A 27,268-nucleotide genomic window follows, 5' to 3' on the forward strand; every position below is an offset into this window, starting at 1 on the left:
ATAGATAGCGATGTGGTTTTGATGATGGTGAATGATTTGAATTCAAATGTCGGGATCCAGTTCTCCGTTCAATAGCAATCTGTCCAGTTCCTGAGGTATCAAAGCAGCCCCAAACCATAATGCCACTTTAATCATCCTCCACATATCAAATCATGACAAAAATTCTTGATGCGAAGGTTTTGCTAGAGCTCTTTTGTGTTGTCATCGGGTAATGATTCTTGAGAATAGTAAATTTTAAAACTGGAGTGCAAAGGGCAGTTTTAGCTTTAACCAACCACTCCATAAAACTCAAATTCTCTTTTGGGACCAAATTACACAGAAACGCGGGTATTCTAATCATTTTTAAAAATGTCTTCTTGTGTCTTCAAAAGAAGTGATTGATGACGCAAATAGGCTGAGATTGATTTCACCCCTCATGCGGTCATCATTTTTTCCCCCCGCAAGGAACTTTGACTGTATGATGACGGGAACACCGTGGATGTGCGTGCTCTTTTGGCCATCATCTGGATTGTCTTGTGTCAGTAGTGTTCTTGTTGGGGTTTATTTGGGGTTCTGACAGGTCAGTGACATCGTCAAAATGGCACGCGGCAGAGACCAGCTGTGAGCTAAAGCAAACAATATCTAGCCTCCACATGAGGTTGTGTGTGTGCACAAATATGCTATTAAACGGTCATGATTAAATCCATAGTATGTGCTGAGGCACTCAGTTTACATTGCGTATTTTTTTTTTTTTTTTGCTCAATTAATAAAATAAAAATCAGCATGATTGAAAACATCCAATTTTATTTTATTGTTTGTAATGTTGCTTGCTCCCTGGGATCAGAGCCTTCTAGAGCCGATTAAATGCAACAGCGCCCTCTGGTGAGCACATACACACTTGAAGTCTACTTAGTATTCGAATTGCTTTTGCACTTCTATTTACATTCTGTTGTCCCACACCATTTCACATCCGCTTAAACTGCAGGCCAACAAAACACAACTGCATTTGTCATCTATAAGAAGCATGATGCCCTAAATTTAATCCATTTCTAGAGTGCTTTGGATAAACACTATAACAAAGGGCACATTTTAACAATCTTCACAGTCACATTGGTATCCTTTGAGAATAACAGAGACTTAAATTATGCAACCTAACGACTCATTTCAGTTTGTTTTAAAAAGTGCAAATCACTTAGTTTACTTTGTTGTTTTTTATCTGTTATATCAGTTTCGTGATATTAGTTTATACCAACTTTATTTCTATATACTAATTTTAATTTTAAATCAGTAATTTATTATCGTGGTAATACAACTCCCTTACTTTTGATTCGAATTCATTATTTACATTTAATCTTTAAGTTCAGTTCGGTTTTAAATGTTTAAGTAAAATATTTGCTTTTATTTCGAAAACGTTCGTGTGGAACATGTTCTTTTACTTCGAAAGGGTTTTTAACGGAAGTCATCCGTGCTGCGCATTGTGGGTAACCGAGTCTTTAGCTAACTTCCTGTTTGAGTCGCTCTTGCTTACTACCGTGTCCCCCGTCCTCTCCTCCTCCTCTTCCCACTCCCCCCTCCCTCCCTTGCCGCCTTCGTTCTATGTGACTTGAGAACTCCAGACGACTGCAACGTGAGAGGCGAATTGCGTTTTAAAGACAAAACAAAAATTGTCCGTTGTTTATCCCTTCTACACCGGAGAAGCGAGGTGAAAAGTGAATTTGACGAAGCCGGAGCGAGCGAGTGGACGTGGTTGTGGCGGTTGCGGGAGGGGGAGAAATGTTGGCGCCGCGTCGCCGCCGCAGCGTCTCGGACTTGGGCAAACAGACTGGCTATTGTCGCTAAACGGCTCCAAGAGATGGACGCCTTGGTCCGTTCGACAACCCCCTTTTGAAGCACTTTGAGACAAAGCTCCAACGAGGTGAGTACCCCAATGGCGTAGTTTGAGATTATATTTTCCACATTTGTATGTGGGTGGGAAGTTTTCGGAAAAAGCTTAAAGAATTTTGCCTTACAAAAAGCCTGTATAAACACGAAGCTTGTTGTCACGTACACACGAACACGACTCGGCATGTTTTTATTTTTCCCCCACATATTTTGAATGAACACCTCGGGCCAAACAACTTAGAAAAACAAGTCTGCTTCATTTGCAGCGTTCTAATTCCATAATGCGGCTTTTTAAAGTTGGCAACAAGTTGCGACTCGCGAGTGCATTGTCATGCAAGCAGATCTCTTTGGGAGGGTCGTTTCTGCGTGATCGTGTGCGTGTGTGTCATCCCACGCTGAGCACTTTTTTTTTTTTACATCACAATCGCACAGACCTGCAGGGATGGGGGTGAAGGGGTTTACACCATACTTGGCTCCTCCTATAGATGAAAAATGAATTGATAGGATGTATTTTTGGAGCACAGACCTCATGCATTTTCAACAGGGGTTCCCAACATACCAAAACATCTACAATGCCCTGATTTCTGATGAAAAAGAAAAAAACATGAGGAAGGTGCAGGGGGGGGGGCTAAACCAGACTAAGCTCCTGTCGGCAGCACACATTGTGCACTGGTTGCCAGTTAATCGGTGATCATAACCAAAATAATCGTAATTTATAAAGAAAAATTCCTCAAATTGTACTAATAATATAAAGACTTAATTGCCAAAGGTTTTGGAACATAAAATGTCCAAAACTGACCTACCAGAGGTGCAACTATTAATCAATTAATTGACAAATTAGTAAATTGAATTAATGACATTTGTTTGACTTAAATCCTCAGGATTTTCCTGATCTGGTTGCCGAGCAATGTCATACCATATAAAGAAATAAACCACCATTCATCCACCCATATTAGCTGTCACCGCTAAAGTTTGAGGAAACCAGGATTGGCATGTAGACCCACTGACGAGGACTTCATTTGGGAGGCATTGATTCTCACTGCGACCGTTCCCAGATAATTGCGCTGCTTAAAAGACGTGCGAACGTCTCACACCCACCGGAGTGCTTGAATTAACTGTTAGCATCATTGCGTCGCCGCGCACCCCCTCCTCTGCGAGCCACCTTCTCCACCTCGGCCAGACAAACACATTAATCAAGTATGTCTGGGGATTACTTGATTGTGTTCATACTTGATTACACATCTGATGTAGTGCTTTTAAGTCTCTGCCAAACAATGTGGATGAGACACTCAAGATCTTTGAAGCTATACTTGAGGGACAACATGTCATCAGTAATGGCTTTGGCTTAAGCGTCGGCCATTTTTTCCCACTTTTAGCCGTTTTTGGGATCAATTTCTAGTACTTTGTCAGTTGGAGTTTTACTTCGACTGAGCTGACATGATACGCGTCGTCACTCATTGGTTTAGCTTTTTGTTATTGCCTCCTTGCATCATTTAAAGCGAAAACTGATTAGCTTAAACGAGGTATACAGTTAACATTTTGGAGACCCCAAACCAGATCCGGACTGCCAGACAATACAAAGAAAAGTAAAAGTTGAAACAAAAGATGCTAGCTAGTTATCTAGCTGTCTTTTCTAGCTAGCTAGACAAAAAATGAAATCCAGGAGGTCCTCCTTCGACTTCATCAATGTTTTCTTGCGTCCTCTTAGATGAGTTCAACAAGTCGCTGTTTGGTCGCTTCCCATGATCCATTTGAATAGCGGTTGCCCCCAAGCAAGACATGTGGCACTTGTTCAAAGGAATCATCAGCCAGAGGCCCTCACAATCAAGGTGTCTTTATAAAAAAATATTTATCTAAGGTGCACAGTTAAATTTCCAGTTCATATGCATATGTGAACCACCGCAAAGATAAACCCAAAAACCCAGATGTTTGAATAGCGTCTCGGTCTTGATGGCCTTCTTCTCACTCTCCCCTGTGAGCTTTCTGAAAATATCTATTGTTCGCAATTAAATCAGCTTCTTTTTTTTCCCAACAAAAGAAATCAGCCCCAGACTGTGACTATTTTGCTCGGTTGATGATCCGCAGACAACAACTTCATAGTCTGCCGCTTGCCGTCTGGGCTCCTCGGCTCGCTGAACGTGAGCCGATGCTAGTCTGATAGCAGGACGTCTGACGCGCTGGGCCGGGCCTGCCGACTAGTCAGACAGGTACCCAGACAATGGAGGAGGGAGGACAGGTTGTTTTCACAGATCCCTGGTTTTGAAATGCTTCCTTTGGTCTGATTGTAGATAGCAAATTAGCGCTAGGCGGAGTTTGGCTTCAGACGTATAAGATAGTAATTAAATCATTTAACTACCACAAGTAGACTGCAGTGTCAGATAGGAACAATGTGCTAATGCTAGTTGGGGGGGCGGGGGTGTAGTGGCCGGATCCAGAAACCAGAGAATGGTGGGGGTTGGGGTTCTGCCTGCGCATGTGTGAAATCAGGTTACAGACTTTGTCATTAAGAAGGGAAGCGCAGTTATGAGACCAAGATAGACTTCAAGTCTACGCAAGAGTCTGGAGCTCATCGCTCTTCCACGTCAGTGTGTAGGAGAAGAAGGAGAGACGACCTTTTTTGGATTGGGAGCCTCGCAAGCATCTGGCCGTTGTTTACATTCTGTTTGTGTATACGCTAGATGCTGACTCTGCAGAAAGTTTGCTTCGCGTCGGTGCCGGCTGGCATTAGATGAGGAGCGTGGAAACGCAGCATGTGGGTTGAATTGGCTGCACTGTCCAGCTTTTTTTTTTTTTAACAATAGAAGCCTTCTGTCCTCAGTGTTTTTTTTCCCCAGTATAATTTTAGCCCAAACACATTGCATCAGCCTGAGCTGTCTCGTCGTGCCGCAGTCTTGACAATCAAAGTTGAGAAGCATTGGGGGGGCGAGGAGGGGGGTGCACGGAGATAAAGAGAATCTTCCTCCCCAGTCTGGTCTTGTTTGACTATCTGTCCCTCTGCCGGTGGCTTCGCACAGGCTTATTGATCGTCTCGGTTTCTGTGTTCTTAAATGTGGATAAAGAGCGGCGGGGGAAGGGGGAGCCGAGAGGAGACAGTCTGCTACGAAGCACTCCAACGTGGATCTGCAGTGCCTTTGGCTCCTCTGGTCTGCACATGAGACACTCCGGGAAGGCTGGCTTTGTGCGTTTGTCCTCTCGCTCAGCTTCTAAGAGGCAGCGTGTACGTCTTTGCCCACTTGCTCCATCCCTCTGATTACATTTACAGACCAGAGAAGTCAAGCACTTGGCTTCACTTATCAGATCACTATTTGATAAGTTGGGAGCTTTGGTATGAGTGGTCTGGGATTGGCTGGAGGACCTGTCCAGATGGGAAAATTCTGAGAATATTTTAGGTATGAGTTGTGGCGATTTTCCGCTAGCATACCGTGTAGCGCAGTCGAGGTTAGCCAATTAATCGACACTCATTTTAATAATCGTGTTTAGAGCCATTGTTTAGCTTAAAATGGTTTGAACCCTCTGTTTTCAGTTTCTCAACAGTAATTATGATTTCTGTAGTCCTTTGTGAAGCAAACCGTTTAGATTGTGTTAAATCCCAATTTGCTAAAAAAAAATTCCGATTCAGTCGAGTCAGCACGTTTTGAGTCCCATGTTTGATATTGGCGCTTTAAAACTGAACTTGAAGTCATCACTTGCAACCATCTTTGGCTAACTGTTGCACTCCAGTCCATTCGGAGTGTTACGAGCATGTGAAAGTCAAAGGTCAGGGCGTAAAGTAAATAAAAGCCGTAAAACCTTTAGATGTTGTGACAAGCTCAGGAGCTACAACGACCCAGTGGACTTTTTTAGCTCGGGAATTCTGGGCCGTAAAAGCCCGCTTTGCGCCGTTGACACTTTTATCGTTTTGTCGCACGCTCGTTTGCCGGGCGGCTGATTATCAACGCAGCGGTCAAGGGGTTGCCTGGTGGGAACCCCCCCAAATCCCCCCCGCCCTCTGTTCTTCAGTCCTTTCCTTAGTTTCCCTCCTCGACAAGGAGACGTTTTGCCAAAAGGTTGCGCCGGAACACAAATCAAGGCGAGGTTTGCTTTTGAGAAGAGCGGCGCTCCAGGCCAGGGAGCTCGGCAAAACGTTCTTTTTGGAGTGTTTGTGCATTCCTTCGCCGGCAAAGATTGCGAAGGGCCGTAAAGAGCGTGTTTGAATTGGCGCTTGAAAATGTTTTGATGGCCGTGTGAAAAGTCCAGCTGCCGTGGCGACCACAGCTCGTTAACGGCGTCTTAATCACCATACCGTATAACCTTTCGATCCGTCTCAAACGACTTTGCGCGTCAGCGAGCTGAGAACCACTAAAAAAAAAAGAAGAAGAAAACTTACCGTCACATTTTAAAATCGCTTTGCCAATGTAAATGACGCGAGCGGGATGGAAAACTCATATGATGACATTCCGCACGTTGCAAAAACGAAGCAGCTGCTAAGATACTGCCAGGCCTCGGCCGGACTGGGCTTATTCCAAAATCCTTTCCAGGGCCCCACATAAGGAGCCCTTTTATCCCTATTTGATGAGGCCTTCGTCCAAAAGGTTAATGAGCTTTGCTTGACTTCTTTAGCCACGTTTCTCTCACGCACACAATCGCAGCGGAGGGTCAACGTGGTCATTAGCTAAGTCCAAGTTGCTAGTCAGATACCCTTTTGGACCCAGCGCCGATTTTTCTATTTCAGCCAATTTGGGTCACTTTAAACCAGGGGGTGTCAAGCGGTGGTCAGCGCCCATCTAGTGGTGTGTGGCGGTATTGCAGGTGGTCCGCAAAACCGGAAATTAAAAATAATTGTAACATTTTTAAAAAATAAATAAAATGGATTTATTATGTAGACTTGATTTACTTTCCAGCTAATTTTGTGAATCAGTTTCAAAAGTTGAGTAATGGCAACAAATGATCGCAATGTACTGATGAGGAAAACAGTTTAAAAATTTGGGACGTAGAAGCAGCTGGACGAGTTTGATGGAACAGATTCTTCCGCTGCCGAGAATCGTAATTGAGCGTGCGTCAGCCAGAGGTCCCGACGTCCGTGAGCTCATTTCCACACGGGCCAATCTTGACAGCCCGCCAGTCAAGATCCCCCGGTTCCCGCTTTGTCGCATTGTGACCGAGCAACTGTTCCCGCTCGGCGTTGCGAAGCGGTGACCTCGCAGGACTGCTGAGTTCTCATTATGTTGTAGCGTGGCCGCCAGCCAGAAAAGCAAAGCGCCACAACACTCAGTATCTTCTCGCGTTGGAGACGCGAGGTGACCTAGATGGCGCTGCCCGGAAGGACGTGCTTAAATAGGTTGGCGGGTGTCGGCGCGGATAATTTGTTATCGTCTCGCCGTCGTCGCAGGCTCGACTGTTCGCCATCCGTCTGTGCACGTCGGTCCGCCGTCTGAATCTCCTCGCTGCAGTTTGCTGCAGTTTCCTCGTCGGCCGGCTTTTTTTTGTGTGCCATGCTGACTGTGCCAGGCTGCCAGCTCCGACGTAGATTGCGCCTCTCGTCTCCCCTCTTTTTTTCTTTGCCAGCATGATGACTCAGCAGCTCCTGCAGGGCGTCCAATCCAGCATTCCGACCCCTCCCAAACTCACTGCAACACCATCGCTCGTCATTCCCTCCATTTTGCCGGTCTTGCATACATGACCTAGCATCTATTTTCGCTTTCAAAATATCACTTTGGAGTATTTCAATCTACCACTTGATGTGGGATGACTTGGAAAGGGCCTTCCTGCCTTCCGTAGGGAACATTAAAAAACCTGCAAGCGCTCAACAGGAGTCAAAGCAAACACATTTTACACACTGGCAATAAAAATGTCTTTCTGCTCGTCCTTTGTACTCTTCAATCTGTAGCCAAACATGTTAAAACACACAAAATGTCCCAAGTTGTTCGAGTCAGCAAAAAAAAAAAAGTTTTCAATGTTGTTATCACTTTCCGAGTGTCCATTTGATGCCTCTCTTAAAATAACATCTTGTTTGGAATAAACATCCAATTGTCTGATCTGAATCTTCAACGGCGTCGACATTTTTTTCCGGCAGGTTCCCTCCGGCGGGTTTCTGCTCGGTAACGATGAAAGACGCGTCGACGAGAACACACCCACGGCTTCCCCGTCACATTTTCAACACAGCCCGACCGGAGAACTCAATAATAGACGTCGCCGCACGCACACGTACGCAACCCCCGAGAGCTTTAGCGTAGCAACATGCTAACTCATTGAAAAAGAGCTATTGTATTCTCAATGCTCCATTAATGTTTTTTTTCCCCTTTGCGAAATGTAAAGCAAAAGCGCAGCAAATCATTGACGTGCGCTAATCAAGGCCATTAAGTGACGCCTGCGGCGTTTTGTTCACTTAGCTGAGTGAAGTGAGTTCCAGATGGATCAGCTGTGAGTGAGTCACTATTCGCCGCATGGCCATGACGCGTCCCAATTCTGAAAATCCCAACATTAAAACCTGCCATCGCCCCATGAGCCTTACAAAATACTTGCCAGACATTGTCGAGTGTGAAATCTCACACCCCCGTCTCGCTTTGTGGAATGCCCTGACACGTGAGCGCCAGGCGGCCCGGCCCGCCTTGTTACAGCTCGCATGATACCACCAAAACAAAATGCAGCTTTTACTGACAGCAGGAAAAGACGCAATGATGCGACATATAACAATCAAAATGGAAATATTCATGATGACGTTTGACATGATTGCAGCGCCAGACAGCCGTCACAAACGTGGCCCCCCCTCCCACCCCGGGTACTGACACCAGACACCTCTTTGTCCCACCTCCCTCCCTCCCTGTGCGGCTGCTCCCAATTCTCTGCCCCTCCTCTGACCCACTGTCCCCCGGTTGCCCCCTGGCTATACCTCGCTTTACACCTCCCCATTGAGAACCCCCCCCCCGGTCAGACCGATTATCCCCGTTTTGTACTCCGATTAAAGGAGCAGCATGTGGCCTGCGCGAGTGGTCCACTGTTAGCTAAGCTAATGTTAACATGACGTACTTAATCATTTATGTCTGGGAGGTTGCTGCAAAAGCTTGGAGCAGGTGGGTTTTGTATTGTGTCATTACAAAAATGTTTTGAGAGAAAGGGTTGCGACGTGGAGCGGAAGGAGGAACAAACAAGTGTCCGCCCGCCCGCTGTCTGCCGACGTTACTACAGCCGCATTAAAAATTGAAGGATTAGACAGTCTGCAGCCCTCCAAAGAGGACAGACACTATTTGGGCACCCACGCTAATTCTCCCCACAGTGCTCGCCTCCTCCTCTCACGTCTGTCTGCCCCCCCCCCCCCCCACACACACACACACACACACACACACACACGTCCCTCCAACACACATGCATCAACACACACACTTATGCACCAGGACCCAGGCAGCCAATAAGCAAGCACCAGTCTCCCCATTGCTTGCCACTCATGCCTTGTTGCCAGGACAACAGCGAGGCACGAGTCCCACTTTACATTTTTGAAACTTGGTTTTGACTCTTGCCGAAAAAACACCAGAGCGCGTCCCGCTGCAAATTGCCTGTCGAAAGTGACGCTTCCTGACACCGTCTTGTCACGGGGCCTCCGAAAATGTTCGCGTGTATTTCGGACACCATTAGTAAAGGTTGTGTTTGTGTCTCCCCAAACATGCAGGTCGAAAATGACAGCCGGCCACATGTTTCTTTTGATTGTGATCCTTTTGGTCCCTCCCTGCACAAGCTTGGAAGGTAAGGATGTCCCCTCTCCTCTTTTACAGTTTTTCACCTCAGATTGAAGGAGCCGGGGGGGGGGGGGGGGGGGCTTCTGGATTAACGGGCATGATCCCCTTGCATTTAGCTAACTATAGACACTGGGTTTGTCAGTCAAAACACAGAGGCAGCCTCCGTGTCTGTCTGAGTGGCCCTCGAGCAGCTTGCATGCACAGACTGATCATTCAAGCACGTCTCCCCCCTTCTCCCTCCCGGCTCCGTCTAATCCGCTGTCTCGCAGTTATTTTCGACAACTGCAGCGATGCGCACATTTCCGATACGGCGAAAACAGTGGGTTTTTTTTCTGTCAAAGCCAATGAAACAATAAAATGTCTGTCGTCCGTACAGCCGAAGGCGACACCAGGCGCTCGCAGTGCTTGTGCGACGGGTCGTCCTGCGGCGGAGGCGACCGCTGTTTTGGTCTGCGGTGCTTCACCTCGATGTCCTTGCTCAACGGGACTCGGGAGTTTCGGAAGGGATGCATTGTGGGTAGTGAAGAAGGAAAGTGCGCTACGCCGCCGACTCCCGAGTTGGTGGTGGAGTGCTGCTACGGAGATCTGTGCAACACGAACCTGTCTCTGCAGCAGCATGTTAAAGGTGAGCTGGATAATTGCATCTGATTGATCGGCCAATAGTAGATCGGCCAAAATCGGCTAAAAGATTCATGTCATGACATTTGACAGATTTTTACTGCCAAAATGATCTAAAACAGTCCGCCTTTAACTTTACTGTGGTAAGTTATGAGGCACCAAAAAATCATTAATTGATTCATTTATTTTTAAGTTAATCAGCCGATTAATCGGTTATCGGAACGTTACAAAACAATTGAAGGATGCCTGGGCCGCTTTGTCACTTATTTTGAACACTTTCGCTTTCTGTCAAAGGTGACACAGCAAATAGTTTAGTTTTTCCTCTTTTTCTGGGGTGGCCCTTAGCCCCTCATCCACTAGAGTAGAGCCACCCCTGCCCGGCGAAGACTTCCCTATTTAAAACCAAAATTGCAGGATTTTAGTTATTCATGTGCTCACAAACCAGACCTTGACTCAGACAGAAGAAAATGGAGAAAAAGACTGAATTATCTGTATGATCTCTTTGCAGAATTATCTGTATTCATGAAGTTGTGAGTAGGCAGGCGTGCGGGGGCTCACTGTAATAAAATAGCTGTAATCCGTTGAGACGACCAAGGTGGGTGTTTGCGTTTTAAATAGAAAAGTATCTCCGGTAAAAAGCTCCGATCCCTTGTCATGTCTAATTGAATGCCGGTTAGGATAATAGAAGAGTGATGATATTGCGCTAATGGCCGCTCTGACTTTCTCTCGGCTCACGCCCATCAGACGCGGAAGCGTCCGCCGGCAGACCGGCCCTCCGGGAGCAGGAGTGCGTATGCGAGGGCGCCGCCTGCCAGCCCCATCGGCGCTGCGCCGGCCAACATTGTTTCTCCTCGCTCACGGTGGAGGACGGCGGCGCCGCCGTCCAACAGAAGGGCTGCCTGAGGGATGACGACGTGGGCCGGGCCACCTGCGCCGAGCCGCCCTCGCCGGCCCGCGTCGTCAAGTGCTGCCAAGGCCATCTGTGCAACATGAACGTCACGCTGCAAGCTCTGGGGAAAGGTACCTTTCATTTATTACAATGGTTATGATTAAATAAGCACTTGTAAAATATTTTGTTTAGATAAAATAATTGAATTTTCATAAATTGCATTTTTTATAATTAAATTATTAATAAATAGTTAAATATTATAATAAAAAATATAATTAAACAATCACGTGTAAAATATTTTGTTTTCATAAAATAAATTGGATTTTTTTTTTAAATTGCATAATTTATAGTTAAAATGAAATAAATATTGGTAAATTTAACGTATTTGAACAAACCCTGCATGAATCTTTTTCCAGAGGAAGTGAAGCCCCTGGCCAAAGAGAAGCACGAGTGCGTGTGCGAGGGCAGCTCGTGCGCCACGGGGAACCGCTGCATGGGCAGCCAGTGTTTCTCCTCCCTGACCGTCAACGGCGGCTCTCTGATGTACCAGAAAGGTTGCTTTAATGTCTACGAGCAGAGCACCATGACCTGCAAGACGCCGCCTTCCAGAGACCAGATTGTGGAATGCTGCTTCGGCCACCTGTGCAACCTCAACAGCACCGTCCAGCTTCCCGTCAAAGGTGTTCTACTACGTTTCTCGCGACATGAGGAAAAATATAGCACGGGAGCAAAATGATGGAGTGGGGGGGGCTTGACTATTACTTAGTCATGCCCCCCACACTGTCTTGTCTGCTTGCTGACATTATCTTGAGGCTAGAAGCCACCTGGGGAGTGTGAGCGAGACAGAGAGCTAAATTCAGCTCGACGGTGTCCTGCTGTCTTCCTCCCACGGCGCACGAGATGAGCTTCACTTGATAGCTCACTTCATGCAACTAAGATTAGTTTGATGCTGTGGAAAAGCCCTGCAGTCACTCCTTTCATGTTGTTTAATTCAAATTTTTCTTCTCCCCCCTCCCGGCAGCCGACGAGCTCTCCAACTACAGCGTGACCATGCTAGCCGTCGTCATCGTGGCGCCCATCCTGGTTCTGATCGTCCTGTCGGCCATCGCCATCCTGGTGTTCCGACGCATCTACCACAACCAAATGGAGAGATTGACATCACGGGATGCCGAATACGGAACCATCGACGGTCTCATTGCGTCCAACGTGGGGGAGAGCACGCTGGCGGTGAGTCGCAATGAGTAATATTATGTCGAGTCATATTTTCAATCCCTCATGTTTATAAAATTCCAGCACAAGATTAAAACATAGATTAAGCTGTGTTGTGCAACAACCCCAGTCTTGTTTGTGTACGCCGACTTGAGAGAGAGACTCTCTGTTCTCGGCGAGAAAAGCCCCATTCGACGCTTGTTTTCCTTCTCGGGGTCATTTTTACTGTCTGCGCTCGGAATGTTCTCTCCCAGCCGGCAAATTGGGAGCTTTAGCACAGCGCCGTTTATGTTTTGAGGTTTCACTAAACGGATCCAGAGTTTAGGCGGAGTCATGCGGTCGCACAGGCCGACGCTTTCACCCCCCCTGTCCCGTAACTTTGTCTCCTTCTTTCACAGCCAAATAAAGAGCGCGCTAATAAACATCTTGCCAATGTGCCAACAAGTCCATCGCGTTGTTGAAATCTTGCGATAATAAAATATTATTATTCATCATCTCCCTCACTAACATCTGCACGTATTGATTCACATCCTTGAATGCGGACAACTCCCATTTCCACTTTTTAATTTAACTCGTATCCTGCGGTACCATCATGAGCCAAACCATTATTATTTAGAGCCTATAAACGATTTTATTTTACAGCCACAATCTTCCGTCTTGTAATTCCAGTTGACTCGCAGACAGCGCATCCATGATAAATCTGTTAATACGAGGCATCGGCCTCCCATGTTGTATTCTTTCTTCCCTCTTTGTCTCCTGCTTTGGTTTGTCTTCAGCTGCCGACTCAGCACTGCCCTCCCGTGGCGGTGCCGGGGACTACATATGTCTTGTTGCACAGCTAAAAATAAAAGGCTTAGCAGAGTCTCGCCTTGTTTTGCAGCTTGGCCCGGGGATTAGTTGGAATGTCCAGCAGCCACAACATCTGAAAGAAAAAAAAAAAAAAAAGAAGCTGGGGGTGTACTTCTCTTGTTTTTACAATAGAGGGCGCCCTCTCTTCACACGCATACGTCTTCTGACTTCCCATTTAACCTCTTACTCAAATCTCTTCTCTCAATTTATTAGGCCTTTTTTTTTTCATTCCCAGGATCTTCTGGATCACTCGTGCACTTCGGGAAGCGGCTCCGGCCTTCCGTTCCTGGTTCAGAGGACGGTGGCTCGACAAATCACTCTCAACGAGTGTGTGGGTGAGTGTCCGCCCCACTCCAAGCGAGCAAGTATTGTTATTGACATTAGGTCTGCGCCAGAATGTGCAGCCCCGCTCATTCATTTTAATGAGACCTTCGTGTCAGCGCAATGTGGGGGAGGGGGGCTCTCCACACACACACACACACACACACACACACACACACACACACACACACACACACACACACACACACACGAAAAAGTACAAGAGAAGCCTCACAACTGTTAAAAAATCGATAGTGGATCTGCTTTTTGCCCGCAGAAGTCCCCCATACATTTTTTCCCCCAAGGTTTAAATCTCCATGAGAAGGAACAAACTGTGCATCTCATACAATTCCAAACGCGCCGTCTGCTTCTTACATGCATCAAAATCGCACGGCTTGCAACAGGAACAAAGGCCAGTGTCTGGGTGACAGGCCACTGTTGTTGTTGCAATGATGAGTAAAAGAAGCAGAAATCAACCGCTGAAGAAATACGACCCCCCGACACCCTCCATCTTGAACATTAATGTCTCACAGCTGACGCGGTTGGATTCGCTCAGCAGAGTTAAAGCATGCACATACCCCGGGCATGGTTATTGCCTTCTTGGAAGTCATAAAACACATCAAGAGCACATCAAATTAGGGCCGGACATTCGAATCGACATTGCAGTGTAGTCGAATGCAATTTCCTAAAGCACAAAAGTTATTATAGGGGGGGGAAAAAGCAATTTTTTGTTATGTACATGTAGTACTAAAACTGACCTGTGAGAGGCAGCATGGTGCATAAAAGCCCTTTTTTACCTACCAAACAAAAGACATTTTTATACTGTCTTCCATTTTTATTCATCTACAAACCCATAAAAATCTAAACTGGATTAAATTAGAGAGCCAACATCATTTCCTAATTTCCATTTTTGGCTCATGCCAGGCAAGGGCCGTTACGGCGAAGTGTGGCGAGGCCATTGGCAAGGAGAGAGTGTTGCCGTGAAGATCTTCTCGTCCCGAGACGAGAAGTCCTGGTTCCGAGAAACCGAGATCTATAACACGGTGCTGCTGAGACACGAAAACATCCTTGGTAGGTCGCCGATGACAATCATCAATCAACCCTGCTCGACCGTCTTGAACACTTCTCGTGTTCTCCTCCCCTCCAGGCTTCATCGCCTCCGACATGACGTCCCGCAACTCCAGCACGCAGCTTTGGCTCATCACCCACTACCACGAGATGGGCTCCCTGTACGACTACCTGCAGCTGAGCACGCTGGACGCGTGCGGCTGCCTGCGCATGGCGCTCTCCATCGCCAGCGGCCTGGCCCATCTCCACGTGGAGATCTTCGGTACCCAGGGCAAGCCGGCCATCGCCCACCGGGACCTCAAGAGCAAGAACATCCTGGTGAAAATAAACGGCCAGTGTTGCATCGCCGACCTCGGTAAGAAGAAAAATTATTTTTCTTTTTTCAAGGTCTCCATTTGTTTATTTGATGAGTCTGGAAGAGTCTCAAATCCAGACTCACTGATCACATGACCATTTTAGCCTTGCGAGGTTGCTCTGACTCAGGACATTTTAACCTCCGAGGAGCCCAAGCTCCGATAATGTGATTTTGTTTACCGCGTGCAGCAAAGGAAATAAATCTAATGTGGTTCCTCTCGTCTTTCTGCTTAAGGCTCATTTGTTCCTAATTTAAGAGAAACAAGCAGCGCTTAATGTTCCTCCTGTGCTTTGGCTGTAAACACATTCGGAAGTGCACTTAATCTAACACCAATGTTCCATTTGTTCCATAAAGAAGCTCAGCAGGTTGATTTGTGATGAGCTCCTCCCACGTGAATGACATCAGATGATGGCAATCTGGGCGAGATGTTCTACATCCTGTTGACAAAAGCCGCTTGTTGTCTTCAAGGTTTGGCCGTCATGCATTTCCAAGACACCAACGAGCTGGATGTGGGCAACAATCCCAAAGTAGGCACCAAGCGCTACATGGCTCCCGAGGTGCTGGATGACTCCATCCAGATGGACTGCTTTGAGTCCTACAAGAGGGTGGACATCTGGGCCCTAGGCCTCGTTCTGTGGGAGATTGCCAGGAGGACGGTCAGCAATGGTGCGTCTTCTCGGTGTCCAGCAAGAACCACACGTTGCTTCATTTGTGAGCGTCTCACACGTGCTCTCCCCATAGGCATCGTTGAGGACTACAAGCCTCCTTTCCACGACGTGGTTCCAAGCGATCCCAGTTTTGAGGATATGAAGAAAGTGGTCTGTGTGGACCAGCAGAGGCCCAACATACCCAACAGATGGTTCTCGGACCCGGTGAGTCATTCCAGAACATAAAAACACTCTTGTGATTAACCATGTTCTTTATTAATAAAACCTTCAAAATAAAGTGAGCTTGACCTATTTCTAAATGTTCAATGAAACTATCATTTCTTCGAAAAAAGTTTGCTTGATGCTAACATGTAATGTGAAACATCATAGACAGGCTAAATGATCTTAGCATAGATATTACAGTCATTAATATGACTAATATTTTTTTCCCCAGACTTTAATCTCAATGGCAAAGCTGATGAAGGAGTGCTGGTACCAGAACCCGTCGGCCCGACTAACGGCGCTACGCATCAAAAAGACTTTGACAAAGATCAACAGCTCCTTTGACAAAATGAAAACAGACATTTAAGCGTACCTGGCTCCCCGTCGCAGGCGCTACAGTATTTCCCGGATGAACACGCCCAGCCCCTTCAGCGTGCCCTTATAGCGGCACGGCCCTGTATTTATTTTCAAAGACACATTTTGGCATCCAAAGATGGCTGAGCGAGCTCTTGGGAACCGGACGTTCAATATTAAGCAATCTGGGAGCTGGAGTTTTGCTGTTAACCTGGATGTTAGTGCTTTGGTTTTTGCGCCTGAGTTTGGAGAAGAGGTCGCATCGAGTAATTATTTTTTTTTTTCTTGGCTTTGTTTGTTAGCCTTGTTGTAAGAAAAAGCGTCCATCACTCTTCCAATGTCAGCAGTCCTTCAAACAGGTGTATAGTTCTCAATCCCTTCCTTTTGTTTGTCTTAGTTGTGCACAACACAAGAATATCTGCTAGGTGATGCTGAGGTTAGCCATCTCCTTCGCCCTTAATGGAGGCCTGTACTCTTAAATTTGCCTTTATACCGTCTTAATGTGCATTGTCAAGTTCAAGAAGTCAAACTTCAACCTTTTTTTTTTTTTTTTCGTTAACATTTTATATCGGCTAGTGGTTTCTATTAATTAAATAGAAAACAAGTATATGACCTGTCTGATTTGTCTTGACGTTTTGCTCATTTCGACTTTCACAAATGATTTCCCTCAATGTGTCAGGAAAAGCGAACATACAGAACTCAACGATGCGGGATGGAAGCTGAATCTGACAAGAGTTTCAAGGCCAGTAATGGCCAGCCGCCATCAACATATGCATCAGCAGCTGTTTGGACTTTTGACCGTCATCACATTCAGTGTCATTTAATCCATTATGCACCCACACGCCTCGCTCAGAAAACCCCGTGCCCGCCTTTTCCGTCGAGCTCCTTTAGTGCGCGCCGGTGCGTATCTTCTGCTGAAATTGCCTGCTGAATAAGCAAAAAAAAAAAAAAAATTGGATGATTGCTTTTTACAAGGTGACACACATTGCCTTAACACTAGATAAACACAAGCAGCCACTTTAAATGCATTTCTAACGGCGCTCGTAAGAACCTGGGTGCTCTTCCAGTGCCATCTCCATTTTTTATCTCCGAGTTAAAATGTCTTAACACACAAACGTATTGTACGTGGTGTCCAAATATAGTATGTCTACTGCATTTAATGAGCTGTAACGGGTTGCTAGGAAACACATGTTCACAGTTAGATGTGCACCCCCCACCCCCATCAAAAAAATGCAATACAATATTATTATTTTGCAGCTTTTGCTTTAAAACAAATTCTATGTTTTATATATATATATATATATATATATATATATATATATATAACCAAAACTACCAATATTAGTTTTATAAATGTTTTTTTTTCAAAATATTTTTTAGGGGTGTTGCATGTTCCAAATAGAGCAGTCAATCAAGTGGCCACATCCACACAAACACATGATTGTGTGTGTGTGTGTGTGTGTGTGTGTGCGCGCGCGCGTGTGTGTGCGCGCTTCACATGTCTCCATCAGTGGTGTGAGTTTGTGTAATCCTCTTACTTTCTCTCCCTGCAGGGGAGGGCTGCAAAGCTCTCGCTCATTGCGTCGCACACTTTCCTCCTCTCATTAGTGTGCGTGTGTGCGTCTGTGTGTGTCTCAATGTGTACGTGCCGACCGCGTGGAGTGAGCAGAACAGCAGTGTCCGGCCGAAGGGAGCCCATGCGGTCCTTGCTATGACTCGACCCGCCGAGCAGATCCTTCACGCGGTGTGGATTTTGCTGTGTGTGGCGCAGTTGACTGCAGGTACCACACACACACACACACACACACACACACACACACACACACACACACACACACACACACACACACAAACACACACGCGCTGGAGGGCACCATGTCTTTTTTTTCGTGTGTATGACTCACGGAAAAGCATGACCTCTTTGCTTTACTGTCTTAAACCATTAAGTGTTTCAAAAGTAACAATCGCCTTGGATCGGTGTACCTAATGTTGTGTTCTGTGAATCGACGGCACTCTACTGTACACTAGAGCAGGGGTCCCCAACCCCCGGTCCGCGGAGCATTTGGTACCGGTCCCCACAAGAAAGAAAAAATAATTGCATTATTTCCGGAATGATCTTTTATTTTAGAAATTGACCGGATTCTCTCCTACATCTCGGTCACGCGAACGCTAGTTTGTCACCCACAAGCTAGCAAAATGAATAAAAAACAAACGTCTTTGAAAAGTTTCGTTGTGAAGGGGAAAAGGCCCAGTGATGAGACAGAACAAGAGCCGACGACTCCCAAGAAAAAGAAACCCGCATTCAATAGACTATACCAGGAGTCCTACTTAAAATACGGCTTTATTGCAACAGGTGACGCTCACGCACCGAGCCCACTTTGCATAATATGCGGCGGGCATTTCTCCATTTCATTCGCTATATATTTGGTTTTGTGTTGTATCTGAATCATATTTGTTCATCCATGTTTAAACGTTACCATAGCGACCAGAGTCAAAGAGTGTTCGGGGCACAGTGGCTATTACTTGTTTGCGCAATGTTACGACGCTGCTAGTAAAGTTGCATTGAAGTTGTTTTTGTGCCAGTTGTGTCATTTTACTTTATTGTATTTATTCGCCACACCTTAAAGGCCCGTAGGCCCTAAAAAAGAAATTTCCATGAATAAGAAAACTGGATTAAAATCAAGGCAGAATATCCCGAGATCGCCACAAAAGCAATGAAAACCCTGCTTCCCTTTCCAACATCGTATCTTTGCGAAGCGGGATTTTCTCCGGTTACAGTAACCAAAACAAAGCTACGGAAGTAATGGTGAGTTTTATTTTTATACACTTCGTATTTGTTTTTATGCCAGTCGTATCATTGTATTTAATCGTATTTATATATTTATTATAAATGTATAGATTATTTATATAAATGTATTCTTTATTTATCTAAATTTATTATTTATTCATTTATTTATTTATATAAAGGCTGGTCCACGAAAATATTTCTGACACGTGACCGGTCCGTGGCGCAAAAAAGGTTGGGGACCACTGCACTAGAGGATTTGTTATTTTGCTTTTACTGTAGCTGAACAGAACATTCATCAATATTTAACATAAGTTACCCGATGTAGACTGAGAGTCACTAGTGCGTTTTTCCTCAACTGACACTGACAGCAGCGCTACTGTTGGCAAGAGCGTTTACCGTTTTTTTCCGTGTATAATACGCCCCCATGTATAATACGCACCCTAACAATGGCATGTTGATGCTGGAAAAAAGCCTGTACCCATGTATAATACGCACCCAATTTTATTTATTTTTTTATTTTTATTTTTTATTTTTTTTTTTTTTTAAGTCCCAATGATCGTCACACACGCAGGGAGGCAATGGGTCCCATTTTTATAGTCTTTGGTATGGTCTTAACTAGGCTGGATGTATTTTTTTTGTTGGCGTTGATTTCTCCGACTGCCCCTAAAGGCACCACCGCGATCAGATGAAAAGAGAGGAAAGTGACGTGCGGACATGTGAAAAAGGCGGCTCTGTATGGGAGAGACGTTGAAGAGGAATAAAAACACCCTTGGAAACCAAAACTTGCCCCTCGTCGTGACTCGGAGCCGCAACAAATGTTTCGGATTTGTGTAGGGTACATTGTGACAGCAAACGAGCAGGTGATCGAGCAAGCGTCTGATACGAGAGCATTGCGTTCGTATGGAGCGTGTTTGAAGTGAACAGCAGAGACGAAAGGAACAAGGCAAAGTGTTGTGAAATTAAATATTACCTGTAATACGCATTTTGTTATTTGCTGATTGTATTAAACTATCACATTCATTGTCAGTCAAGAAGAGAAGAGGACTATTATCCCTTCTTTGACGAAATGACCAGAGCACAGTACAAACACACTATTGTTCTTTCGGTATTTATTCAACCCACATTCTTTCACAACATGACAAGAAGAGAACAATACATAAATCAATACTCGTACCAGTACCATGATTTTCTTAAAAAAAAATATATATATATATATTTACAAAAAAATTTTTTTAAAAATTGTACCCATGTATAATGCGCACCCCAGATTTTAGGACAATAAATTAGTTAAATTTTGCGTATTATACACGGAAAAAAAACGGTAATTGGAAACCTTCAAGTGAGAGGTTATCGGTGTCAAGGAAGTGGGATGTCTGCCATTTGAAGATTGACTAATTGACAGTTTTGTATTTAAATATATATACATCCATCTACCCATCTTCTGCATATATATTTTTATTTACTTATTTATTTACTTATTTATAATTACTAATCAAATCAATCTACCAGTGCACTGTTTTGTCCTACTACCAAGACACAAATAAACCTCACACGTTCCCATTCCATATCCGACTAGCTCGTTCCATTCAGTTTAATAATCCTGTCAGTCTCACATCTTTCATTTTCCTTAATTGTTTACTTGCTCTTGACCTGAGTTGTTGCCTGGCAACCGTCGGATGGATTTGGAACTTTTTGAGTTTTTGAACTTCTTTGGGCAAATAAAATGCAATTCAAAGCTGATGAGGTCAAACCACAGAATTAGAAGAAGTGACTCGGTCATTTTGACGTTTGCATTTTTTTGTGTTGGATTCTTTGCATGTCGCCAGCATGTTTCAAATAGACACGCGTGTGCTGCAAAAATGGTTGCAAATCTCAAGCTGTCAATTTGAATACAAATAAATACTTTCATATGGTACGTGACGCGTTTGGTTATCTTCTAACTAGGACCAATCAGATGCAAACTCAAATGTGCACTGCTATCCAATAGGAGAAGCGTATGTAGGTCAGGGGTCACCGCACACAACAACCAGCCTCCAGGGACCACGAGGAGTAGTCTGCTGGCCTGTTGGAAAAATATATCACCAGTAATGGGAAATTGTGATTTTCTCGGAATGTGGTAGCAGGGATAATTCTAACACAAGCAGAGAGCAACAGAAAATAAGTGTTCATTGAGCAAAAGTAAGATAAAATTATTTTTTTGTGAAATTTGCCAATTTCAATATCGCAATATTTAACACTCAGGTCGGATGTTTCTCCAACAACGAGTTGCTCAAATTTGAAACTTCTACCGAATCATTCATTGCTTCATTGAACATGGCCACTTGAATGAAATGACAGCATGCGTCCATCATGGGCGGGACTTGTCAAACAAAGCCTGACAGCAACTCCAAGCGGAACATGAGATTAGGTGGGTGTTAAACTAAGAGGCATTACTTGTGTTCCTCCACAGCAGCAGCAGTAGCCAACACCGCCGCCGCTTTACACGACCGCCGTTGCGTAACAGGTCTGCTTCCCAGCAAGAGCCAACAAAAAAAAACATAAAAATAACAATACACATTTAGTGTTTTAAATAAATTCAACAAAACAAAATTGAATAAAAATGCGCTTCAAATTGACCCAAGTTTGTTTGTTTGTTTGTTTGTTTATTTATTTATTTATTTATTTATTTATTTATTTGCCTTTTTGTCAGATCCTGCTTGTGATTGTTTCCCATTTTTCTCGCAGGTCTCAAATGCGTGTGCCAGCTGTGCGACAGCCAAGTGTGCGAGACGTCGGGCGACGGCGCCTGCTGGAACTCGGTGATGCTGGTGGACGGCCGAGAGGAGACCCTCAAGTCGTGTCTGTCGCCGTCCCAGATGAGAGGTCAGGTCTTCTGCTATAGCTCCCCCAACGTCTCCAAGAGGAACTGCTGCTTCAGCGACTTCTGTAACAACGAGACGTTGCGCTTAGAGCCCGGTACGTTCGCGACCATCATTACGATTATTACGTTATTGTAAGGGAACAAGAATGTAATTATTTTATTCATATATACTTTTTTTTTTTTTTAAATAATTGGTCAATTAATCGGGTATTGAGATTTTCCGCCAATTACTGGAATCGGCCTCCGAAAAATCTGTAAGGGTCAGACCATACTAAAAACATCCACTTAAGTGAAAAGGGGAACTAAACACAAGAAATTTTCTGATTATAAACAATGCTCAAACTGAATCACTGCTCTGCATTCAATAGAAAATCTGATGTTGTGACATACTGCCCTTGCTGCCGGACAAAAATTGCGACTGTCAACACATATTTACAGATGTCGCTCGTGTCTGCTGCGGCAAAAATATTGCTAGATAATAAATTGCTTATGGTGGTTTGTTGGCGTCCTTGCCCGGGAAGTCAATCGCTGTGGGATTTCCCACTCATTGTGGCCCCGGCGAGACGAGCTTGATGCTGATCCCACTTAGATCCTGTGACATAACAGTGCTGGCACAGGCTGGGCGACTGTGTTTAGAACCATCTCACGCACGCACACACACACACACACACACACACACACACACACACACACACACACACACACACACACACACACACACACACACACACACACGCACACATCTATTAATAAAACTGTCAGTCCAAGTGAATGGTCGGTGATGGTTGAAAGGGATTAATTTCACCTGCAGTTAGACAAAAGCAACCAATAAAAACTGATTGGATTACTTTTTACCCAAGGTTGGGTTCATTATTTTGGACCCAGTTGATTGGGTTGAAGAACTTGGGCTGAAGTGGCAGTGGTGTTTGAGTACTGAAGTTAATGTAGTTTTAATGTAAACGTATCAAACCTGTTCTAAAAACTAATCTTGGAATTAACATACCGTTTTTCCATGTATAATGCACCCCCATGTATAATACGCACCCTAAAAATGGCATGTCGATGCTGGAAAAAAGCCTGTACCCATGTATAATACGCACCCAAATTTTGACTCTTACTTAAGTCCGTAAACGTAAAATTATTTCAGAAAAAAGATAATCTTTGGGAACAACCGGATGTTATTCTGCCGGTCAGTATCACTGCGCATGCGCTAGCAAACTCGATAGCGAAGAAATATTTCGGATTTGTGTAGGGTACATTGTGACAGCAAACGAGCAGGTGATCGAGCAAGCATCTGATACGAGAGCATTGTGTTCGTATGGAGCGCGTTTGAAGTGAACAGCAGAGAGGAAAGGAACAAGGCAAAGTGTTGTGAAATAAAATATTACCTGTAATACGCATTTAGGTAGAGAACTGAACTCTCGCTCTTTATATAGCTGACGTGTCTTGCGCATCCGTTCTGCGCATCTGTAATGGCGGCCTCCGTATGATATCCGGTTTGCGATGGAGATTAAAAAACAAACAATATTTGACAATAACACACCATCAAGGATTGCACCATCGCATCAAACGATGTGTCGTCAATTATGAATTTTACTGACTAAGTGTGTTGGGCAGGATGGCTGAATGCGATGCGCGATTGACAACAAACAAGAAGAAAGGTGATTTCAAGTTTTATTTCGAGGGAGATTTTCTTCAAAAAAACAAAACAAAAAAAACCCCGATTGTACCCATGTATAATGCGCACCCCAGATTTTAGGGCAATAAATTAGCTAAATTTTGCGCATTATACATGGAAAAAAACGGTACTTAAAGTCATTAACTCGGACAAGGGTACATCGAGATGGTTTTCCAACACATGAGCGTGTTGGACAGCAGCTTGTTTAGTATTTAGGTTAAAGGCTGAAAATGTGTTGGGAAACTATGATGGAGTTCAAGTGCACGTTGGGCCATCAGCACGTTTTAGCACGTGTCTTGGCTAACGCTAAACTTGCCTTGCCTTTGGTGGACAGAGAGGCCTTTGGAAAGCGGCGACAACAGCCGGCTGCAGTTGGTCGCTGTGATCGTGGTGCCCTCTTGCCTGCTGTGCGTTGGCGTCGCGCTGGGAGCGTTGCTGGTGCAGCGCCAGCGCTGCGTCTACGGCCGGGCGCGCAAACACGAGCCGGAGGAAGCCCTTGATGAACACATGCTCATGTCTCCCGACAAATGTCTCAAAGAGCTCATCTACGACATGAGCACCTCCGGCTCGGGATCGGGTAAGCTTCTCTTACAATATTCTTCTCGACTTGAGGTTTTTCGATTTTAATTCAAATTTTTTGTTTGTTTTCATCAGGGCTTCCGCTGCTGGTGCAGCGAACGATAGCCCGGACCATCGTTCTTCAGGAGAGCATCGGGAAAGGCCGCTTCGGTGAGGTTTGGAGAGGAAAGTGGCGAGGGGAAGACGTGGCTGTCAAGATCTTCTCCTCAAGGGACGAGAGGTCCTGGTTCCGCGAGGCCGAGATTTATCAGACAGTCATGCTCAGACATGACAACATCCTGGGCTTCATTGCGGCTGACAACAAAGGTAGTGTCTGGCTCCCTCTAGTGGCATGTGAAACTTTTCATTTTCATAAACACTTCAACTTAATAAGCAACTGCATGGTGGTTATGATGATGGAGTTTGGAGAGCTAAAATTAAAAATAGCTGCTGGCTTTCTATTGCTCACGTACGTCTGTGTGTTCCAGATAACGGCTCGTGGACACAACTGTGGTTGGTGTCGGAGTACCACGAGCACGGCTCGTTGTTCGATTACCTCAACCGGTACACTGTGTCGGTGGAGAGCATGGTAGTCATCGCTCTGTCTATAGCTGGCGGCCTGGCTCATCTCCACATGGAGATCGTTGGCACACAGGGTAAGTCTAGCTAGCTAGCTATCCACACAAATCTACTGTACAAACACATATACATATCTGTACATGTTCTGGTCTGTCTGCAGGGAAGCCAGCCATCGCGCACAGAGACCTGAAGTCGAAGAACATCTTGGTGAAGAAGAACGGCACGGCGGTCATCGCCGATTTGGGCTTGGCCGTAAAACACGACTCTGGCACCAACAGCATAGATATCCCCACCAACCATCGAGTGGGAACCAAGAGGTTGGCCATACGTCAGTGAACAGGCACTTTTACATCAGTATCCAGTCAAGAAAATGGATGGATGGAATTTTGCTTCATCTTTAACTCCCAGAAGAATAAAGCCAAGTCCTGTTGTCTTCTGCAGGTACATGTCCCCTGAAATCTTGGACGAGAGCATCAATATGAGCAACTTTGAGTCGTTCAAGCGGGCTGATATCTACGCGTTGGGTCTTGTGTTTTGGGAACTGGCCAGGAGATGTTCAGTCAGAGGTGCCGTGCTTTCCGCCATTGTCACATTCAACATTTCCTTGTCAAACATCAATGGAAAATATTTTCACGCAGGACTTCACGAGGATTTCCAGCTGCCTTACTATGACCTGGTGCCTTCAGATCCGTCTGTGGACGACATGAGGAAGGTGGTGTGCGAGCAAAAACTGCGACCAAACATTCCAAATCAGTGGCAGAGTTGTGAGGTGAGATTTGTGCTCCTTCTGTACATCCCTTTGCTCCCACAAGGTGGCGCCAAATCCCTAACTCAATTGAACAGCTGTGCTTAATGTCTGTCTCTGTACTGTGTTGACAAGCTAGGCTCTGCGCGTGATGGGCAAGCTAATGAGGGAGTGCTGGTACGCCAACCCCGCCGCCCGCCTCACCGCCCTGCGCGTCAAGAAGACCGCCGCCCAGCTGTCGACCATCAGAGACGTCAAAGAGTAGAAACATTTCTCAGCCCCACGACGACTTAGCCATGCTTGACCGGGACCACCCTAGGAAGGTACCGTCCCGAGCCCACGTTTTCAGAATACAACCCAAGAGAGGTTGCTATCGGTGCCAAAGGATAGAATGAGATGCCTGTGGCAACTTAGCGACACTGTTGTGGAGATTAGAACCAAACAGGTAGAATAGAAACATGACAATGTATAAACCTTTGCTACCTCGCGTATTGAAGTGCCGGAAGATTGCTCCTAGTCGCCTTGTTGTGCCAACACGGTCTTGTAGCCAACGCGGTGTTGTAAAAGATTAGTGTGCTACTCGCCAAGACAGCCATACTTCCTTTTAAATGGCACACCTCGGACAATGTGTATGTTTTTCGCTAAGGATCTGTCATGAGAGGTGTGTTATATTTTGCACCCCAAGTCAACAGGGGTCAGCAGTGATCCAGCGCCCCTAGTTTTTACTTAATACTACTGTCCGTAAGAGTTGAACCTCTAATGGTTGAACACAATATTTTTCACAGCTCAGAACAACATCCAATTTGTTTAAAACAAAAATCCAGCTGATAAAGATTTAAATCTACCTCATTAAACCGCTAAACTCTCTCAAATGAAAATGAATATGTACTGTAAATTTAAGACACCACAGAAAAGAGTCTTAACAACCCCACCTAATTTGTTCGATTAGGAAAAAAAGGCTATAGTGGTTTACCGCTAATCCCTGATCGAAAACAATGACGGAATATGTTCTCGATATGTAGCCTTCTTGGCATGCTAGCTCACTATTGCCTCCTGAGGAGCACAGTGAAATTACAAGACAAGTTGGCCTTAGTGAAGAATGTAAAAAAATGAATTGTCTCCATATTGTTCATTTTGTGTTTTTTAAGACTTATATACAAATGTTAAAAAGATTATACACAGTTGTAAGCATTCCGCTACCCAAAGGTGCCGAATGCTCATTTTTGGGACATACCGACGGCTCATCCACGAATGTGAAATGTATGGATTTTTCCACTTTGTGATTTTATTTGAACTGTCAAAAACCAAAGTTGCCTGAACACCTGACAGATGTTATTTGGAATCGGGAAAACATCGCACTTTAAGAGAACAACAGGTGTGCTGCAGAAGGGAAAGTGCACACTGTTACTTGTGTGTTTTTGGACTTGGATATTGAACTTGAATCTCTGAGATGATTGTGGTCCACATCGCGTTGAGCCATCCATTTTTGTGCACTCGTGTTTGATAATGGAGGAACAGGACAGAAATGTAGCAAATGTAAGCACATTTTTTTGCAGCTTTTTGTCAAAGTAGCCTGATAAAGAAATGCAAACGCAGTATTGACAAATGCACTTTATTTGTTTTATTTTTTTTGGCTTGATTTTCAATCATTCCTAACAAAGCTTTAAAAACTTCCATTGTGTCATATATGCTTTTCCAGGAGAGTCAAATTAATTCTAAAATGGAGTGATTTTTTTTTTACCACCACCAATAACGGAACACCAAGACTGTTGTGTTCATCTTTAAGGTTTTCAAAGTATTCACGAACGTATCGTTTAGATTTGACTGCTGTAATAGTCTTTCCTGTGCATAATTGCATTGTCGCTTCTATTTTGCACTATTTATTAAAAGTGAGCCAATAAAGCTTTTTGGTGAGTGATGAATATATGGTCCTTTTTTGATTGAACATTACATAAAACT

The 27,268-nt window shown here is 44.9% G+C and overlaps 2 protein-coding genes across 2 annotated transcripts; both read left to right on the top strand.

The window, feature by feature from the left end:
- The first annotated feature begins 1,481 nt into the window (after nt 1–1,481).
- On the top strand, nt 1,482–16,719 carry LOC119114985 (activin receptor type-1-like). Its single transcript, XM_037239062.1, has 12 exons — nt 1,482–1,894; nt 9,503–9,576; nt 9,946–10,194; nt 10,932–11,207; nt 11,493–11,756; nt 12,098–12,303; nt 13,370–13,469; nt 14,380–14,526; nt 14,603–14,878; nt 15,347–15,544; nt 15,620–15,750; nt 15,980–16,719. Exons 2-12 carry the CDS (start codon nt 9,510–9,512, stop codon nt 16,112–16,114), a joined length of 2,049 nt encoding a protein of 682 aa, XP_037094957.1. The 5' UTR covers nt 1,482–1,894; nt 9,503–9,509; the 3' UTR covers nt 16,115–16,719.
- An 868-nt stretch (nt 16,720–17,587) lies between these two features.
- LOC119114995 (activin receptor type-1C) lies at nt 17,588–27,231 on the top strand. The gene is made up of 9 exons (XM_037239088.1): nt 17,588–17,882; nt 21,614–21,844; nt 23,762–24,004; nt 24,082–24,312; nt 24,474–24,641; nt 24,725–24,881; nt 25,006–25,130; nt 25,203–25,333; nt 25,449–27,231. Exons 1-9 carry the CDS (start codon nt 17,813–17,815, stop codon nt 25,572–25,574), a joined length of 1,482 nt encoding a protein of 493 aa, XP_037094983.1. The 5' UTR covers nt 17,588–17,812; the 3' UTR covers nt 25,575–27,231.
- The last annotated feature ends 37 nt before the right edge of the window (nt 27,232–27,268 follow it).

Source organism: Syngnathus acus, chromosome 21, assembly GCF_901709675.1.
Source record: "Syngnathus acus chromosome 21, fSynAcu1.2, whole genome shotgun sequence".
Lineage (NCBI taxonomy): Eukaryota > Metazoa > Chordata > Actinopteri > Syngnathiformes > Syngnathidae > Syngnathus > Syngnathus acus.

Bases quoted from the DNA above. Each gene is read 5' to 3' on its own strand.
- LOC119114985 (XM_037239062.1), top strand. From the start codon at position 9,510: ATGACAGCCGGCCACATGTTTCTTTTGATTGTGATCCTTTTGGTCCCT. The intron at 12,304-13,369 runs GTGAGTCGCAAT...TTTCATTCCCAG, and splicing joins TGGGGGAGAGCACGCTGGCG to GATCTTCTGGATCACTCGTG. The intron at 13,470-14,379 runs GTGAGTGTCCGC...GGCTCATGCCAG, and splicing joins CACTCTCAACGAGTGTGTGG to GCAAGGGCCGTTACGGCGAA.
- LOC119114995 (XM_037239088.1), top strand. From the start codon at position 17,813: ATGACTCGACCCGCCGAGCAGATCCTTCACGCGGTGTGGATTTTGCTG. The intron at 24,313-24,473 runs GTAGTGTCTGGC...TGTGTGTTCCAG, and splicing joins CATTGCGGCTGACAACAAAG to ATAACGGCTCGTGGACACAA. The intron at 25,131-25,202 runs GTGCCGTGCTTT...ATTTTCACGCAG, and splicing joins CAGGAGATGTTCAGTCAGAG to GACTTCACGAGGATTTCCAG.